The sequence below is a fragment of the Pantherophis guttatus genome, chromosome 11, assembly GCF_059756535.1.
Source record: "Pantherophis guttatus breed Tessera chromosome 11, ASM5975653v1, whole genome shotgun sequence".
In the NCBI taxonomy this organism is placed as follows: Eukaryota; Metazoa; Chordata; class Lepidosauria; order Squamata; family Colubridae; genus Pantherophis; species Pantherophis guttatus.
This window is the reverse complement of record NC_142073.1, coordinates 1629745-1650251: the sequence shown is the minus strand read 5'-3', so window position 1 is coordinate 1650251 and position 20507 is coordinate 1629745. Positions and strand designations below refer to the sequence as shown.

Sequence of the window (20507 nt, the reverse complement as noted above, 5' to 3'; positions counted from 1 at the left end):
TTTCTTCCAATAACCAGTCTGCCAAACTGCTCAGAAAGTTAACAACCGGTTCTCCCGAAGTGGTGCGAACCGGCTGAATCCCACCACTGCTTAGAGCAGTGTTTCTCAACCTTGGTAGCTTGAAGATGGGTGGACTTCAACTCCCAGAATCCCCCAGCCAGCAGCGCTGGCTGGGGGATTCTGGGAGTTGAAGTCCACCCATCTTCAAGCTTCCAAGGTTGAGAAACACTGGCTTAGAGCTATATATTAAAACTGGCAACATTATAAGTCCTGACAATAAGGACTTTCCCCCCCACCCCAGCAAAACGGTCAATAAGGGCAGCTCTGCCCGGCGAACTACATCTCCCAGCGTGCCAAGGGCGTCACGGGGCAGCGAGGGATCGCGCGCGCGCAAGGCCCTCTGGGACTCCGAGTCCTCCCGCTCGCCTCGAGTTCGTCGCGGCCGCCCTGCTTTGGCTGTCGACGCGCCGGCGGCTCCCAAGCGGGGAAGAGCGCGGAGTGCGCCTGCGCGCCGTCTCGGGACTCTAAGGCAAGGGGGACGCGCTAGCCGAGCGCGCCTGCGCAGCGGCCGACTCCGGAGGATCTCTCGCGAGGAAGGACGCCATTATCGCAGCCGCCCGGCCAAACACCACGAGAATTCGGCAAGGCAAACGGTAACCTCGCTTCTCTCGCGGGTTCCCGGCTGCGGATGCGGCTGCTCGGCCGCGGCGCCCGGAGGCCTCCGGCTCAGCCCCTCAGGACGACGGAGAGCTCGCTCGGGTCGCCTCACGGCGCCCAGCCCGCAGGGCCGCGAGCGGGAGGGGGCGGGGGCGGGGCGCGCAGGGGCGGGGCTTCAGACTCTGCCTCTCGCCTCTCTGGGCCCCCCCCGCGCCGCCCCCCCCTCCCGTCGCCCCGCCCTTCGGCAGGCAGGAAGCCGCTCTGCCCGGCGGGCCCCCCCCTCACCCACCCACCCACCCACTCAGGACTACAAGTCCCATCATCCGCAGCAGGCGAGGCGCTCAGATCCCAGCCCTCCAGCTTCGTGGCTGGGCATGATGGGAGTTGAAGTCCCCCACCCCAGTTAGGATGGATGCTCGGATGGGCATCTTGTGACGTGTGGCTGAAGGACTGCGGAGACCCCCCCTCCCCTCCCCTCCCCATTTCTCCCTTCCCCCCCTTTTTTTCTTAGCCCAGGTTAGAAGCGAAAAGCCCAATCTGAAGGGTCGAAGGGGCCGTCGAGGTCATGTAGTCGGGCCACCCTTTTTTTCTCTCCCCCCCCCCACCATGCGAGGACCTCCCTCTCTCTTTCTTAGCCGCTGTACCCGAGGTACCAGTGCTTTGTCCAGGAAAGATAGGGAAGGGAAATGTAAAGGGCACAAAAGAAGAGAAAGAATGGACCCAGTTTGTGGGGGCAATAAGCTGACTTTGTATAAAATATACAAAAGTATGGAGGCTATTGCTAAGCCGCCCTGAGTCTCCGGAGAAGGGCGGCATAGAAATCAAATAAAAAAAAAAAAGAGAGAATTGAGAAAGGTGGTTGGGTGCCTGCTCGGTTTCTTTCCAAGAGAGTTTGGTGCTTCTTGGAGGATCTGGATTCCTCCAGCATCTTAAACATGAGCCCAGTTGGGTGAGATAAGAAGGTGCTTGAATAATAAATGTTCTTTGGGTGAATGAACTGCATGTCTGATAATTCTCTCAACGGGCAGTTATAAAATAGTGCTGTAAAGGGAATTAAAGAAAATGTATACAAGCTCCTGTCCCATTGCAATGCTGGGCACTTAAAACAGGTCATAAACATTATAGGCAGAACAAAGACGTTTTCGGTGGTTTAAAAGCACGGTGTACAATTTATTAACAGGCTGCAGTCTTTGAAATATTGTAGGCAGTTAACAACTATCATAATAAATACATTGTAATAATAAGCAGGAAGCATTAAATTTGACTGTACACAATACGTGCTTCACTTCATATGAGTATTTATATAACCTATGTTGATGTTTTCACATCATTGTGAAATCAGTTGGTAACATTTAGGACAGTTGGTAACAGTTTAGCCCTCTTGGACAGCAGAATGCTTTGATGTAGGGCACACAACTAATAAAAAGAAGTTGTACAACCTGTTTTAGTGGAAGCAAAATGAGATCTTATCAAAGGATTGAACTTGAGCAGTTGCACATGTGTTGCATGCAAGAAATGTACAAATGTGTTGGAACTGCTAGCATGTGGAACTAGAAATCTTTCGATATGACACAATTCAGAGAAAACTTCAATGAAAAATACATTACATATCCAGAATTACATCAATTTTTATCCAAGCCAGAAGAATTTAAATAGGTATCCATTTCTCGGGGAGTTAAGCCTGGCTTTTTTGAATTAAGTGCGTAATTAATAATCCAAGCAATTTATCTATGCTAGTTCTATTTAATTTTTGGCCACACCAGAGGCATATGACTACACATATTTTGGAATTAGGATTGGCTGTTTTTAATTAAATGCGTAACCATATTGCTTGGATTGCTTGAATGAAATTTGGGCATTTTAAATGGCATTTTCTTTCATCTGTATTTGCAAATAGATGGCAGGGAGCTTTTAATAGTTGGCTGGGCTGCATGGATCACAATATATGAATATGGATGATATCTAGCTTTGCATAAACGAAAAGGACTTTCACGCAGGCAGGTGAAGAGAAGCAGCAGAGGAAAGTGGAGCGAGCAGGTACTAGAGTCATAAGTGCTCCAATCTTGATCAGGGATGATAATTGAATTGTGGGGGGCTCTGATCCCTGAATGGCCTGTCTGTCTTTCAAAAGGACCAGAGCAGTCAAACTGAATGGTAAAACAGATTGGGAATTCTGGGCATAAATGGGATCATCCGCTAATCTCTCTAAATACGGAACAGATTTAGAGACGATCTCTGTTGCTATTTTTTCATTAAACGCATATCTCCAGGGGGGGCACCCATAATGCTCTAACCATTCTTGTAACAAGGCAGCTTTCTATGTTCCTTTGGAAAAGGAGGCCAAAGTAGAATTCCTTTTTCTTAGGAGCAACTGCTCCTAAATCCCCTCTGGTTGTCGGGATTCTGTTTTCTATTCTTTACAATTGCTGGAAAGCCACTGTTCATCACAATAAATATTTAAACTTGGAGCTATTCTGCGTAATTGGTTTTAAGGATGTCAGTAAAATCAGATGGACAAAGGTATACCGTATGCGATGACTGGATTTTTTGAAAAGGGTTGGAAACAATTCCAGGCAAGTCAAGTTCAAGTGTTCTCTGCCCCCCTCTGAACGACTCAAGGAGCTGTGCAAAATCCAAGCGGGACTTTTGGGACATGTCAGCCTGTTTACTCACATGCAGTTTGCCGATTTGAGGGGAATAGAAGACAACGCTTTATATTCTCCCCTTGACTTTTCCTTACTAATAGCCCTGTTTTTTTAAAAAATAAGCAACTCTTATTAATCAGTATTCCATGTGATATAATTGGTCCGGGATCAATGAACTTGGATGGGAGGGTTAAAAGCTCCAGTGGGTCTGAAGACGGGATCCAAGCTTGGGTTTGTAAAGCTAGAACCAATCTCGCAAAGTCTGTAAACGAACCTTGGCAGCTGCTGGAATCGAGAGATGCATTTGGGCCCCCGGGTGGTTCTATAAGATGGAAGAGTTGGACAGCATTTGCTGCCCAAAATAATACAAACGAGGCGGGAAGAAACTACATTCTCCAGATTGATCTGATTCCTGTTTGCGCTGGATTTGTTTCTGGTCCAATTTTTTTTTAAATACTGGAAAAGGATTTATAGATTTATTAATGCAGTAAATATCTGTGGTGTCAGAAACATGCAAGATCTGCTCCTGAAGACACTTAATTTAATCCACTTAATAAATGTTCTTTTTCAATACCGGGAAAGGCCGTGAATTCTGACAGGTGCCTCTTTCCAATTAGCCCAACTTTATTGCATTTTTACTTCAGAGCAGCCAAGGCAGCTTTCATGCCTTGATGGCTGATCTCTGGATTATGATGCTGAACTTCGTTCCACTTTATTATCTTCTGAGCTTTTTGGCCGTCCCGTTCTTCAAAGGAGAGGGCTTTTCTGACTAAATTAGAGTGACGTGCGAATGGAAAATCATGTCAGAATCCAAGCTACCACCACCAAGAGTTAGGAATCCATGCTTTGAAGAAATAGAAGAAAGGTGAATGTTCTTTAGTACCTCAGCAAACCGATACTTGGGATTTCTTGCCAGTTGTGGTTTTACTCCTTCTCGCAAAAGATGGAAACTTAGGAGAAGACGTGGTTTTTAAACTTTCCTGTATTTCCTGCAAAAGCAACAGATGGGCAGATTTATTTTGCCCTCCATTTAACAGATTTCGTTTCTGGCCTTTTCTCCTAAACAGCCTGCACTGGCTGGAAATTCTGGGAACTGTGGACTCCACACATCCAAGGGCTCTGATCGTACGAAGGTGCATTAGAAACCTTCTAATTTATTTAGTTACAATTCTATCCAAATCCTTGGTTTTTTTATAGGTGAAGATGTCCTTTTGCCACAACTTCCCTGAAGTTAAAATGTAAGCAATCATTTTGGTCCTGCAAAATAGGTGACGTAAAGCTGTGGCAGAATTTGTGTCAATTTGCATAGGATTGGCCCATTTCTCCAAAACTACATTCAGAACTTTGAACTAAGACTTGGTTCCATTGAATTTATTCTACTTTATGTTATTCTAATATGATTCGGAAACACTCAAACCTGGAAGGAATTGATGGAATTGACGGCTTGCAAATAAGCTCTGGTCCATTTGTTGTTTGTCTTTGGACACACCTAAATGCAACTGAAATGATTTGCGGTTTTGTTGAAACAAAAGCCAGAGAGCTTGGTAGTGCAGTCTTCCTCCTCCTCATCTTCATCGGCTATTTTTGTCACTTTGGAGCAACATATGGCGGGAATATCTGCAACAAAGCCCTGATTTTCAAGAAGAAAAACATAGTGGTTTACAATCCACTTACTTATCAAACTGAACTGAAATGGATCAACCAGTGCAAGGCATAATAATAACAATAATAATAATCCTATCATGAGAAAGAAGGAAAATTATATTCTTGAATAGTTTTCATAATTTAATAAACGGAACAAGTATGCTTGACTAGCAAAGGAAGATCTGATTTTCATTCTGTCTTGCATCAAAATTATCTTGTCTCTTGCTCCAGATCAGAGCGGGCATATGGAAAAGTTGTCCAGATAACCATCCATGCCTGGGGAAGTTAAGATTCTTGGCGGTCCTAAACTATGTGGAATCGCCCCATAAGCAATCTATCCCCTGCGTATCGTTTTCTGCAGACAACAGAGGAAAGTATATTAATAATTGTTCAGTAACTTTGCCAACTAGAATTTGGATATAAGTGAGTAAGAAGGCTGGCAGGGAAAAACTTGAATACATCCAGCAAGTTCTTGAGAAGTTTCAGTTATCCAACAGGGAAAGCAGCTAGCCATTGGGCTAGATCAGGGGTCTCCAACCTTGGCAGATTTAAGATTTGTGTCCCAGAATTCCTCAGTCAGAAGACCCCTGGGTTAGATCCCAGCAGGCAAGCAACTTCTGAAGGCTTTTTTACAAGAGTGAACAATTGCATACATGCTCTGTCTATCAGCTTCCTGCAAGAGACATATGATAGACTTACTCTAGCACCTAGGTTCTAGATGGCACATTTGTTTGGGCAGGGTTCTTATGCTCTAAGCAAGTGCTATTAGAATAAGGACACCTGTGTAAAGGACCATGAAACAATAATGTTGTTCTGAAATTTCTACAAAAAGGTTCAAAAGGCACCTGGCAGATGGAAAAGATTGAACTGAAGGAGGAAATTCTACAGTTAGGTTTGCAGGATAACGAATTTTGTTTGAGTTGATTTTTATTTCATGGACACATCTATGACATTTTGCCATTGTCTAATTCTGGGAGTTTGGGGCTTCTCAGTTTAGCACTCTGGGATTCCTTGGTGGTTACCCATCCAAATGCCAGCTGGGCCCAACCCTACTTAGTTTTCAGTGCCATGAGGTTGTTGAGATGTATTTTTCCAATTGTTTTTCCCTCCAAAAATACTTGGAATGAACATCGATGTGATACAGCCACATTGCTAGTTGAATGCAAAGAGAGAAGAATATGAATTCTTTGGAAGCAGATCCTGGTTTAATAGACATGATAGCTGGGTTCATCCCTTGCACTACGCCCAAATTTAAATGCATGCGTTGCATAAATCAGGGGTTGTGATTTTTAAATACTAGTTTTATGACTTAGCAGGGTTTGTGAATCTCCCCGGTTTGATTTATTTATCCTACTGTGATTAAAATATGGCTTAGCACGATGTACGAAATTAATCAGAACATTGTGAACAGCAATAAACTTAATGCAGAGAAGAAGGAAAATGACCTGGATAGAAAGATGCAGGATAATATTATGGCCAGGGAAACAGTGGGGGGGGATGACATATTTTAAGTCCACAACAAATAGATAAATATTTGGAAGCGATTCAGGCAGAGACTTCCCTAATTCACAAGGGTATAAGAAAGGGGAGGAGGTACAACACAGTCAGATCCCCAGGATTTTATTATTGTAGCCAATTGCAATAAAATAGTTCTAGCCTTCCTGTGGAGTTGATTTCTTGGCCTGGTCTGCCTAGTGTGGCTGTCATTTAGTGTGTGTGTGTGTGGCGGGGTCACATTTAATGCTAAAAACTGATCGTTCTGGGGCAAAAGTCTGTCTTGCGCTCATTTCTTTGACCTGTAGAACGGCGTGGTAAAACCCAGCTCCCCATAGCACCTTAATTTGGAAACAGATAAGTAGTACAGGTAATCCTTGACTTACAACAGTTCACTTAGTGACCATTCAAAGTTACAACATCCCTGTAAAAAGTGACTTATGACCATTTTTCACACTTAAGACCGTTGCAGCATCCCCTTGGTCACGTGATCAAAATTCAGACGCTTGGCAACTGGTTCACATTTAATGACGGGTACAGTGTGCTGGGGTCACGTGATCCCCTTTTATGACCTTCTGACGAGCAAAGTCAATGGGGAAGGCAGATTCACTTAACAACTGTGGCCAAGAAAGGTCATAAAAGAGAGCAGAACTCACTTAACAAACGTCTCGCTTAGCCACAGAAATCTCGGGCTCAACTCTGATTGTAAATCGAGGACTACCTGTCCTAATAGAATCTGTGCATGATTCTGATTTCCCTCTGAGCAAAGCCAAGATGAAAAGGGAGTTGGGGGGGGGGAATTGCTTTGGCTGGGTCCCTTTTCTAATTTATGGATCGAAAGATTCTTTCCCTTCAGCCTCAGCCGAGCTTCCAACCGCATTTGCAGCTCGGGACATGATGAAACCGTAATCCGTGCACAGCTGTTTTATTATGTGAAGGCTGGCCCTGGCCCAAGACTTCTGAGAAATGGCAAAGTTAATTTGCCAAAAGGAGAGAAATGGCAACCACATGCCCTCAGTCTCTTGCCAGATCACTTGGGCCCCTCGCCACGGTGCAAATGCGCTCCTAATCCTTTCACGGTGATCCGAATTTCAAATGAATCTTTCTTGGCAACAGATCCTCTTGAATAAATAACTCCATATCTTGCGGTGTCCTCATTGGGAAGAATTCAGAAAGGGTTTTTTCTAGCCCCCCTCTTCCCCCCCAAATGAACAGCTGTTGCCTTGGCTGGCTGGGAAACTCAAAGCAATGCCGTAGATCAGGGGTCTCCAACCTTAGCAACGTTGTGGACTTCAACTCCCAGAATTCCCCAGCCAGGGAATTGTGGGAGTTGAAGTACAGAACTCTTCAAGTTGCCACGCTGGCTGGGGAATTCTGGGAGATGAAGTCCACTCTTCACCTGCATATTCTAAATTCATCCCACAACAGGACCACAAGAGAGAGAGAGAAATGGCTGCATTCAAGTTGGCTTTCGTTCAACCTGAGTGCTTCATTATGCATTGGCCTTTCAGAGACAAATAAGATTTTTCTCGTCAACAGAATTCCGCTCCAGATATCAAAGGAAAAAAAAATACCAATCAGTCTGCCATTGTATTTCTGCTCCATTCCACTTTTCCATATCTGGGACAAATTTAGATGTGACTTCTTTCCATCATCTAAAATCAATTTGGGAACCTAGAAATACAGGAACCCCAGAAGGATACTGTTATAAAATATTTGGGTGTAAAGTGGAATTCAATATTGCAGGAGCTGAATTGTAGAAACTCCAGAAACTGGTTTTGTTCAAATGGAATCATTTCCAAGTCTTAATTTTGTACCATTCAGCGTAAGTTCCTAAACGTGTCCATATAGATTTCTTAATCTGTTTTACTACGAAGGCTTTTTTGTGAGAACAGTAAACATGCGGATTAGGCATGAATTAAAATGCTAAAAAGAGGAGACAATCCAATCCAACATAAGCACCACTAGCAACAGCCATTGTAGGGTGCTTAACTCTCATGAAATCAGCAGTGGCTAAAACCACTTCATCTTGACTGCATTGATCTTAATCTAATGAGGAAAAAGTCTCACATGACCCCCAAGCTTGAATGCTGGCGTTAATTTTAGTCCTGAGAAACTTTCTCCCAAAGACATGATGACTGTGGTCTCCAGCTGAGGAAGGGGACATTTGATCAATGTCTACGGAGATGCTCACTCATCCAGGACACGGTTGTCCCGAAGGTGCTTTTTCAAGAGACAACTGGACTTTTTTTGTTTTTCCTTGAAGACAAAACTGAAGAAGCTTCTTGGATGAGAAGCGGATATTTTCAGAGAAAAACGAAGCAAGTCCAGTTGCCTCTTGAAAAAGCATCTTTGGACACTTGGTAATTGTGTAATTTGGGTGCAGTCGCTGCCATCTCTTCTACGTTCTTGAACCGCCTTCTCCAGCCCTCTGTCTTCTAGATAGGTTGAATTGCATTGTCGTTACCTAAATTTGCTTTCCGTTAAATGTCAGATTCTGGAGTAGGTCATATAATATAATCCAGGAGATTGCAACGCAAAGGGGTGAAAAAAGGAATAACCACTCTAGAAATGCCCCTTCCCCCCATTACGTCAATGCTGCAATACACAGATTGCAAACACAAAAACAGTTAAAAACACTGTTTTTAATAGAGAATAGAGAATAACCAGGGGAACCTGGATTAAAACAATCCTAACAATAACAAACAAAATATTGCATACATATACAGATATGCTATGTTTCACCAGTAATAAATACTGCTAAGATAGAAGAACATGTAACTTAAACCGATTTAAGTCCTGGACCATTTACCTGTAAATTAAACTACTGGATTTTGTCAAAATTAACTTCTGCCTAGACATGCATAGATTTACACTGTGATATTAAAACGATGGTTGAGATTTCTTTCATGCGCTGATAATTTAAAGAGCAAGCATTGGAAGAAATCAGCTCTTGCTGGTTCATCTCTTAGGACTGTGTTCGAAGGTGATTGCAGTTGTACAACGGTATTTAGTGTCAGTATGATGGACTTTGGAGTCAGCACTCACAATAAATTGAGGGAAAAACAGACTGTCTCTTCCTTCATTGCACAAGTGGAATTGGGGAGTTTTCGGGTGAGCATCTAGTCCAGGGGTCTCCAACCTTGGCAACTTTAAGACTTGTGGACTTCAACTCGCAGAATTCCTCAGCCAGCTTTGTGGAGTTGAAGTCCACAGGCCTTAAAGTTGCCAAGATTGGAGACCCCTGGACTAGTCAGTCTGAGCAGCCACACCAGGAGAGCTGCAGCCTCCAATGGCTAAGGGCTGTTACCTGCTTGCCACTGCTGCCATGAAACAATCCCCGTATGCTTTGAAGATCAAATGGGCATCTCTTTTTGTCAAAAATGCTCATTTGTGTACTTCTTTTGTCAAAATGCTCATACGCGCTGGGTGGCGGGTGGTGATTGCTGTGGTTCTCATGGGGCCATCATTTTTGATGTTTTGCAGAATCAGAGTTGTATGAACTGACGGATCTCCTTCAGTTCAGCCCCACGCCCCTGTTTCTGAATGATGACAGAACAGGATTTAGCGGATGTAGTTCAAATAGCTGTGGAGGACTTGAACCCAGATCATCCAGGTATGTTATTGCAGAGATATAAAGGTAAGGGAGGCACAAATAAACCAGCCACCCAATTTGCATGTTTCGTGGTATAGAAATAGAATAGAACAGAGTAGAACAGAACAGAACAGAACAGAACAGAATAGAATAGAATAGATGGAAGGGACCATGGAGGTCTTCCAGTCCAACCCCCTGCCTAGGCAGGAAACCCTATACCAGTTCAATTTCAGTGGTATGTGTTGCATAGAAAATTAAAGAGGTAATGTAACGGAAGTTCTTTTTTCGTGACGCTGAGTAAAACAGCGGTGTAGCAACCTCACACTTAACTTTCTTCACTGCCTCCAATTTTCCAGCTGTCCTGGAAATCTGGTATTTTACTTCTAACTTTGTTTTAAGACAGAAAACGAGGCAATGGAATCTATAGTACTGGTCTTCACTGGGAATAGATGGGAACATTAGGACGAGTTAATGTAAACAAAGAGGACTGCCACATCGGATCAAATCTATTTAAGGAAGCGTTCTCCAATTTAGATTTGCCCAGATGTCTTGAACTAATTCTCATAATCCCGGCTCTTCTTTATCTGGTGGGTGGACTATCGAGGAAATTAAAATACCCAACATCTGGCTGCTGATCCACTGCTGAAATCCTCTACATCAGTGTTTTTCAACCTTGGCAACTTTAAGACACGTGGACTTCAATTCCCAGAATTCTGGGAATTCTGGGAGTTGGAAGTCCACATAAGTTGCCTACAGTTGCGAAACACTGCTGTAAATAATAGGTAAACCTAGCTGTGAAATTTTGGGAGAAGAATTTACCAGCACGGACAGCTTCTGGAACACTTCTGCCCATCCAGTTTGTTGCTTTTCCTTTGCATTTCACAACCAAGGGCCTTTGATGGAACTATTGAAAACGGTTTGCTTGTTTCTGTTTTTGGGCTTGCAGTTGTCTTGGAAAACCATGAAGTGACTGATGAAGATGTAGACCCTCCTACGAAACGGCAGCGGATAGAAATCAATTGTCAGGACCCGTCAATTAAGGTTGTAGCCACGTACACGCTCGTTCGCACAATGCAGCTAATAATGGGTAGATAATAGCTATGTTTTTTGACGGTTTAAGGTGATTTAAACCATCATGCCCACCGAGTGTCCTTGGGGATATTTGGAGGGGCACGTTTGGTGTTGGCCAAAGGTCCTGAAGGTTTGAGATAGACTTTATCATGGAAAGATCTGAGGCCTCTTCTCTTGTACAGCTAGTCCTTGACTTATGACCATTTTGAAGTGACGATGGACCTCATGACCTCAGTGTTTACTTAATGACTGCAGGTTCGCTTAACAATGGGTATTTTGCTTAATGACCACCACAAGAAAAGTCATAAATTGTGTCTATCATCTGACAACCTGCTTAGCAACTGGCATGACTCACTATCTCATAATTCCTGTAAGTCAAGAGCTACCTGTACTTTTGACACATATTATCACTTCAGCACAAATCCATTTCCAAGTTACCGGTGTATATCAGATGCATGTATACACGGGGAGGGGGGAGTCATGTTAGCATAATTACAGAATATTCCCAACTGCATAGTGGAAAATATTTTTTTTCCATGAATCAGAGAAGATTCAAAGTTAATAATTGTATTTTCCCTTACTCTCTGTGAGAATTACTAAGATCTTCCCTATGAACTAGAAATAAATTTTGATTGTATCAAACAACAAAGCTTATGGCTGTGTTGACAGCTTCTTAATTAAAAAAAACAGGATAAATAAAATAGTAAGAGAGCAATATGCTTAACGCAAATCTTCAATATTCTGCAAAATTTCCATTAAGAAGATTAGAAAAAGTTTCGGTTTAAGTTTAGAGATTGCTGACTTATAATGAAAAATAGCCTAAAAATACAATTAGATGTTTTCTAGAGTTGTGTGTTTCACCTTCAGAGTTTGTAGGTCATTTGAACTCAATTTCTTTTATTATTTTAATCATATCCACCAGAGGGTGCACAAGAAGTATTTTAAAAGAAACCCTGTCCCATCCAGTTACAAATCAAAGCAAAATCTGTATTTTGTCGTAAATAATTATCTCATGTTTTTGAGTGGAATACTTATTTTAAAAAGGCCTGCAATTATCTAGGTACACTTTAGAACTTAAAGCATATTTACCATCCCTCCTTTTCAGCTCTGTTTCCAGAAATACCCAAGGCGCAAAATCCTTGAGCAGGTAATAATCATTTGAACTGAAGATAGGTCCAGGGTGACAGCTGAAATAAATCCTTGGTGCCCTTTGCAGATGCCTATGTAAACGCAAGCATAAAACGCAGCCTCCCTTTGCCACCTCACTCAGCTCCCTCTGCTCCTTCTCTTCCCCAGTCCTTCCTGTATTCCATCAACCAAACGATATGCCTGCGGCTGGATAGCATCGAAGCCAAGCTGCTGGCCCTGGATGCAACCTGCAAGTCCCTGGAAGAGAAACTGGACCTCGTCATGAACAAGCAACATAGCCCCATCCAGGTGCCCATGGTGGCAGGATCCCCGCTTGGGGCCACCCAGACATGCAACAAAGTGAGATGGTAAGTCTCCATGTGTCACTGCGTATGCCTGCTATTTCCTGATCAGTTGTCTGTCCCAATCAAGCAGGACAGACGTGGGCTAACTGTCAGGAACAAAGCTGGCATGCAGCTTTGAATGAGAAACGTATTTTTTTTTCTTGAAGGCAGAAAAAATGGTGCTCTTGGCTCTGTGACCAACATCTCTTTACCTTGGGATGGTGGACTTGGAGGTCTTGCCACATTTTTGCTTGGCTTGGCTTGTTTCTACAGGACTTTATAGATAAGCTGGTGTACTGTATTTCCCCGAAAATAAGACCCTGTCTTATATTTTTTTGAACCCTGAAATAAGCCTTATTGCCTTCCGCTCAAAAGCCCAATTGGGCTTATTATCAGGGGATGTCTTATTTTGGGGGAAAGAGGGTAGCAGCCTTGCCTGCTTAGATTTAGGGCATCCCCCCCCTCCCCCCCGGATTTTGTTTTGACTTTGGGAATAAAAAAATCCAACCTTCTTAGAGTTTAAGCATGTTTTTAACCCCTCTGATTTTGGAAATAAACTCATAATTAACCATGATTATTCATGCTACCATGGTGTTGCATGGTTGAGATATTAGTAATGTGTAACCCACCATTGGAAGATTGTTAGAACCGTTTCACATAGAATGAGTGTTCTGTAAATGTTGGTAAAGGCTCCCTTGGGACAAACTCAACCTCCATGATTATAGGACAGTGTTTCTCAACCTTGGCCACTCCAAGAGGCTGGCTGAGGAATTCTGGGAGTTGAAGTCCACACAACTTCAGCGCCAAGGTTGAGAAACACTTTCATAGGGATACCTTCAGCTTGTTTTCTTGGCAACAGGGCAGGAGTGGTTTCCCATTTCAGAAATGTCAGCACTGCACCTCTTTTATGAAGAGTTGCTTATGGGCAACAACAACAACAATACAGAGAAATTGAATACATTCACATTCAAACCTTCTCTTTTGGAAATCCCCACTGATTTTCACATTTTTAAAAAATTTTGAAATCGGAATAATGACAGTTTCCTATACAGAGGGATTTGTTTCCCTTAGAGCAAAATATTTGGAATTTCAGTTTCCTTATCGTAGATAACCTTTAAGACTATTTCACCAGGCCAGCCTGGCCTAATTTTCCCCCTCTTTTATAAAAGATTTTTAAAATTTTAAATATCTTTTAGTATTTATATATTCAATTTTAAATTGGTTTTAAAAGTTTGGGGTTTTAAATTTGTCGGGGCCAAAATTATTTAATTTGATTTTATTCTATTTTTTAAATTTTGTATTGTATGTGTTTTTATTGTTTGGCTGTGCACCGCCCTGAGTCCTTCGGGAGTAGGGCGGTATAGAAATCTAATAAATAAATAAATAAATAAATAAATAAATAAATAAGACAGGTTCACTCAGAGTGCTAAATCTTGGTTTGTTTTCACCATGGATTTGTTGAAAAAATGGCTGGGTTCACACATACGAAACTAAAGCCAAACAGCCAAACCCAGCTAAAATATACACATCCTTCTCTTTAATTTCATAGAAAGCAGATGGCAGGATATGCTAACATGAGGATACACTTATTAAAAGTAGTTATTTTTATGCCAACGTTTCCTATGGGGGGGGGGCTGGTGTTTAAATCTTTACCTTACTTTTGTCTTTGGTGGGTTGCTGAAAACGTATTTTGATATATAGACCTTCATTGGAAATGGGACAAAGTATGTCCAGTGAGTGTTATCACAGATTTTAGTAATTAGAGTTGATTGCATTTTTGATGGATGTAGTCTGTACCTCAAGGCTGAATTTTGCCTAATGAAGTGTTGATGAGTATTCTGAAGCTGTTTATGTCTCACCAAGGGAAATATTTTTGTGAAAAATGCTTTTCCCCCAGGTGCACAGAACAGTTTTGTGAGATGAGCTATATATTATAAATAATGATGTGTAGACTTGCTCTGGTTTTGTGTTGCCATTAACAGCTGTGTTATTTCATGGGTTCATCATTTATCATGAGTGTAATAACAAGAGTTTATTAAAATGAAAGTTTCCAAAGGAGAAAATAGAAATACATGCTCTTTAAAACCAAAACAATGCTAAGATGGGGGGAAGAAGAAAAAAATTATGGTACTTGCTTTATTTTTAAGAGCCTTTCCTTAGATTTATATTCAGTCCTAAATTGCTTTGCCTTGTGGTAAATAAACTGATTAGGGATTTTATCTTCCAAGATGTTGTTCTTTTTAGATAGCAACTCAAATTTGCTGTAGAGAAATAGACAAAAGTCACATCTCAAAAGCATCATCCAATTTTTTTGCCAGTCTGTAGTGCCTGACTGCAAAATGCATTTTTTTTAAAATTTTTGTTATTATTTCTTGATCATCACCATTCAGAAAATAAGAGAAATAGCTGGAAGTGGCTGGACTGCTGAAAAATTCCTGGGTATTTGTTTTTGTCAGTATATATGACATACTTTCCTCCATGAGATGTGCCAGAAAGACATGAGGCTGTTCTGTGAAAGCCGCTTCCAACCCTTTTCTCAAAATGTCTGAATTTCCCATCTCATAGGACATAAAGACACTGGTGCTTTAAAAGTTTTGAAATGGTAACTATAAATTGGGTTTGGAGAGCCTTGATACAGAAATGTCTGTCTTTCATTCATCTGGCTTAGTTCACTTGCACAAGGCATGAGGGTGGCCCGATCCTTCAGCATCCTACTCACTGAAGAAGTGAGTAAGCAGAGTGTAAGGCAGTGCCAAACTTGGCAACTTTAAGATTTGTGGACTTCAACCTCTGGAATTCCCCAGCCGGCAGGGGATTCCCCAGCTGAGGAATTCTGGGAGTTGAAGTCCACACGTCTTGAAGTTGCCAAGTTTGGAGACCATTGGTATAAGGTCACAAGTGTGCAGCTGGAAGGAACTTATCTCTAAGAAAACAAAATGCAGAAAGTGTGAGGTTTAAGTAAAAAGCGGAGACTATTAAAAATAAACATGTGCATGTACGCTCCCATGTATTCTTTCTCTTTCACACGAGTCAGGTTTGCATCCTTTGAGTCCAAAGGCACAAATGTGATCTTTATTTGTATTGCTAAACGGATACAATGAGATGAAAACAAATAAGAATAACCTTGTTACTTTGCAGCAAAATCAGCATCTTAAAGACAAACACATTTTACAAGGGTTAATGCTGCTCTCAAACGATACATATATGCTCAGGGTTTTTTTTTTTTTTAAAGTATGCATTAAATTTTCAGCTCTGCCTAGTTTATTTCAGCTTTGTTCCTCCTCCTTCAGTCTGCCTGTTCTCCCCATAAATTTTTCTGGCCCTGGTTGTCTTTAATTTCTTAGGAGTCTGGCTCTAAAATTATCTTAGTCTTCAAGAAAATATGCTGAAAGTTTCTTCCAGCATGGAAACTGGCAAGAATGTGGCCTTTTCACTTCAGCATGACATCAGATGTAGCCATCACAGTGGGTTAGAAAATGCATTGTGGCATCCAGACTAATGATCTGGGAATTCTGGTCCAGCTTTTTGGGCCACGGTGCAAGAATGGTGAAGTCAGGCTTCTCTGCCTGACAGATTTGTATTTCCTAAGCAGTCTTTCACCAAAGTGGCCCACCAACGCAGTCCCTAGGCAGATGCTCCTTGGATGCGTCACTCCTGACCCTGGGTCATCTCTTCCAACTGATTTTTCTGGGTATTGCAGTTTTCTGATAATCTGTAAATAGATGTCAAACAAGAAAAAAATGTTGCTTCCTTGGATTAACTTTTACATCTTTCATATTAGGAAGAGGACTAATGGTTGGGATCTTCACTATTTTGGCAAAAAGCAGAAGTTCAGATTTCTGTGCTAAAGTTGACACTCAACCTGATCTGTAATATCTCCTCTGTCCTTTATAAACTAGAGGGTACGAAGGGAGGAATATATTAGGAAGATGAAGGCTCATTTACTTTCCTACCAGCTGGAGTTCGCCTAATAAAAGATTCATTGTTCAAAGAGGGATTCTTCCCTAGTAGGGAAGTTTACTATCCTGAATCTTCAGAACCCTCCTTTCCTACCACAGTTGAAGTCCGCATGCCTTAACATTGCTAAATTTGGAGAACCCTGATCTGGATGAGATTAGCGCTCCAGAATTTCTGTTAACAAGACCAGCAGAGCTGTCAGGGAGTCTTAAGTTTCATTAGTTGATCTACAAGAGTATTTTAGCCTGATGGAACATAGATTGATGGGATGTGCGCTTGCCTGCCGTTTCCTAGGTATTGAAATCCACTTCCCGCAATACCAATTTCTGAAGCTTGATTTTGCATCGGGTTCTTATGCCACAGGGAAGCATTCTCTATTTTGAAATGTGACATGGAGTCTAAGAATATCTCTGTGTGCCCATCAGAAGTGCAGTCTTGACTGTTTGACTAAGAGAATTGTTTGGCAGTTGCACATCCTTTCCTGCTCAGATTTTATCTGCCCATAAGGCAAACTTGCTCCATCAAGACGTTAATAACTTATGTGTGTTCAACTGAGTGTCCCTGAGAGTCACTTACAGACTTTATCTACTCAATGCTTACTTAGGCAGTCACCCATCAAAGATGCTGCAGTGGCAACCTGCTCTTTGCAGCATGGCCCCCGTGAGTTTTCTAGGTGTAGCTGGGTGATATGAAGCGTAACTTGTTCTGAGGATTTGTAGATTGGGTGTGTTGGGTTTTGATTAAGGGGAGCTATTCTGCAGATGGTCCCCAGTATGCCAGCTGGAATGCTTTTGGGTTTCAGAAGCAAGAAACAAGGCAATGTTTTCATAGATAGAATGGATTCCATTCCATTCGAGTCATTCAGAATCCACTTTCCATGAGTCAAAAAGATTGTGATACCATAACCTTAAACATATACCTTTCTCTTTCTCTCTCTCTCCTCCTCTCTCTCTCTCTCGTTCATTCATTTATTCAATCCTTTCTCATTGTCAGTTCTGTGTAATGCACACTAGCAGACCTAGTCATTCAATTATCCATTTTGAAGTTTAAAACGTTCTTATGAGCATCCCAAAGGTGCTTTTTCAAAAGGCAACTGGATTTCGTTTTTCCTTGAGACATTTCACTTCTCATCCAAGAAGCTTCTTCAGTTCTGACTGAAGAAGCTTCTTGGATGAGAAATGAAACGTCTTCAAGGGAAAGCAAAGTCCAGTTGCCCTTTGAAAAAGCTCCTTTGGGACAACCACGACCTGGATGAGTGAGAATCTCCATAGACATTCTTATGAGCAAAGCCATTTTTCTCATTTGGGGCATCTTCCACTGAAGATTAAGCTCCTTGTCTCCTTGCCCTCAGCCATTCTGGTTAGGTCTGAAATTAGAAGAGATTTTACTAGATTGTATTCTTGAAACTTGGAGACTTCATTTAATTTCATTTGAATGAAGTTCATTTCAGTTCCGCACTACAATTCTGGAGATCCTAAGAAATGATTGAAGCTCTGCTATTAAATCCCCATGTTTGGTTTACAGTAGACAGAAGGGGGCAGAAAAGTATTATATATAAAGTGGAGTCTTTCATGCCGAGAATTGAAAGGATTGCGCAAGTTAAATCAGGTTGAAAATCCCAACTTTGGAGCACTATCTTGTAAAGTACTCATAACAGAGGGTGGTGTTTTAAAGAAACAAAGGCTACAGCCTAGGTAAATTCTACCTGGAAAGCACTGAGGTGGAGGGGTGAGTGTGTATGCAGTTGTCAATGAGGCATTGCCGATGCTAAATAAATATGATTGCTAATGAGGCTTTCCAGATGATCTGGAATACACAACATCTGTCCTTTATTCCAAATATTTGGCTGAAGAAGATCCCTGCCTATAATATAAAGGCATGTGTGTTTTAAAGAAAGTTAGCATTAAAAAGTCGATTGAGTCCTGGATTCCACTGAGTTCATTTGGGAGAGATTAAGGCATTAAGTTGAACTCAACATGCCAAAGGTGTTGGGCGTCATTCCCAACGAAGGATTGTTTTGGAACAGGCCAATCAGTCAAATGTCCATGTGTTTCATTGCTGATCTCTCCTCTGGCTTTAGACCAGGGGTCTCCAAACTTGGCCACTTTAAGACTTGTGGACTTCAACTGAAGTCTACAAGTCTTAAAGTGGCCAAGTTTGGAGACCCCTGCTTTAGACAAATGTTAATTGAAGGGCTTCATGTTTGCTAATTTCAAAGAATCTCCCCGGACTCCTCTTACCCTCATTTGTCCATTATGAGCCAGCGACATGAGAGAAGGTGGGCTCAATTTTAGAATGGCGCAGTTAGAGATGAGATTACTTGCCAGCCAACTCTTGTATGTTGTGAAGGATTTGAACCCCGGCCCATTTTGAAGTCCCCAAAGCTCTCCTCGAAATGATAAGAGTGCAAAGGAAGATTTGTAAGCTGATCTTCAGGTCTGCTGTTCCTCCAATGATCTTATTACTGAGGAACGAGGAATCTTCTGTGTGGTTGGAACAGTTGTGGAGTGCAGACGTTGGTGGGTGGTGAAGTACGAAATTGAGGTGGGGGTGACCGAAAGGTGAAGGACAATTAACAAAATGCGAAAATGCAAAACCCCATCTCTTTTTTCTCTGGCTCCCCTTAAGTTGGGAAATAAAATCAGAGATGAACCTGGTCAGCAACAATTGAATTAATTAACGCAAGTAATTTAATTCACATTGTCGAAGACAGCACAAATCCATTTCTGTACTGGGCTCAAGAAAACTACGCAACCAACACTTCTGTAGATGAATGGGTCCTTTTTTCATGAATGGCTGCAGTGGGTATCCTTCTGTGTTCAGTGGCCTCTTCCGAACAAGAATAAACCATGCCAGATTTTATTGAAACTGGTTTTCCATACTGGTTAGTGAAGTTAGTCTTGAAACCAGTAAATCACCCCTTAACAAGGATTCTTTCTACAACTAGAGTGGAGAATGTTTGTATCTCTCAAATTTTTAAATGTTTGCAACATAGTTGGTTATTTTTTAAAAGCATGCTTAGCATATTTTTGCTCTTTCAATAAGTACCACTTTTTGCAAATTAACCACAATTTTGTATATTATTCAATTCCAAGAATGCTACTGATAAGATGGCTGACTTGGTTTGATCTCCTTTGAAAAAAAGCATCATCATTATAACGCCTCTAGATGCGAAAGAGAGATGTCAAGTGTGGAATTAAGAATTTCAGTAAAATAGATCTTAGTGCAAGGAAATTTTTTGCTTATGTCCACCAGTTATGTCTGAAGGGGCGAACCAAGCCGATACTGCTTTGTGAGGTTTTACTATGCAGCTGTTCTGCCCTCTGTTTTATGTTTATGTTTTAAATACTTACCTTTGCCTCTGTAAGAGGGATGGAAGGATGGATAGCTTGACAGATAGCTTGATAGATAGCTAGCCAGCCAGCTAGCTGATGGATGGATGGAAGGTTGGATGGATAGATAGATAGATAGATAGATAGATAGATAGATAGATAGATAGAGCAAGAAAATCTATTTATAGGTAGGTGGCAATGTTCTTGGTCAAAGGACCCTCACTTTTTGGAGGTTTGCAGGTTTATGGTGATCCTTACAGGATAGGGAAATTGTCTTCTGTGCCAGTTTATTAGAAAAGTATATTAATTCTCTGGTTATCACACACAAAAATTGTGCCAGTCATTGCTTTCCTCCCTCCGTCCCCAACACTGTGCTGTGTGGGAAATGCTAATGTATAAGATTATTTACATATATCTAATTAGTCTTTTAAGACATAGCTACAATTGTCCATCATCTTCAGCAAAAGGCATCTGTTAACATTCTTCATACGAAGTTACATAAGATTATATTTACACAAGTGGAACAAAGGTTCATTAGAAACCAGATGCTGCCCCTCCTTTGCCTCTTTCCCCCAGTGGAGTATTTCTATAAATAATCCATTGATCCAAGACCATGGTAGAGTCAGCATTCCTGTCTCAA

The 20507-nt window shown here is 41.7% G+C and overlaps 1 protein-coding gene across 2 annotated transcripts in view; it reads left to right on the top strand.

Moving 5' to 3' along the window:
• Positions 1 to 402: 402 nt before the first annotated feature.
• BANP (BTG3 associated nuclear protein) overlaps positions 403 to 20507 on the top strand; it is an 86316-nt gene continuing 66211 nt past the window's right edge. Inside the window, exons 1-4 of one of the 2 annotated variants that reach the window (XM_034426599.3) lie at positions 403 to 653; positions 9927 to 10056; positions 10982 to 11076; positions 12403 to 12602. In XM_034426599.3, coding sequence (XP_034282490.1) covers positions 9987 to 10056; positions 10982 to 11076; positions 12403 to 12602 — 365 coding nt within the window. In that variant the 5' untranslated portion in view covers positions 403 to 653; positions 9927 to 9986. The remainder of the gene's footprint in view (positions 654 to 9926; positions 10057 to 10981; positions 11077 to 12402; positions 12603 to 20507) is intronic. The other variant, XM_034426598.3, reaches the window with a different exon arrangement.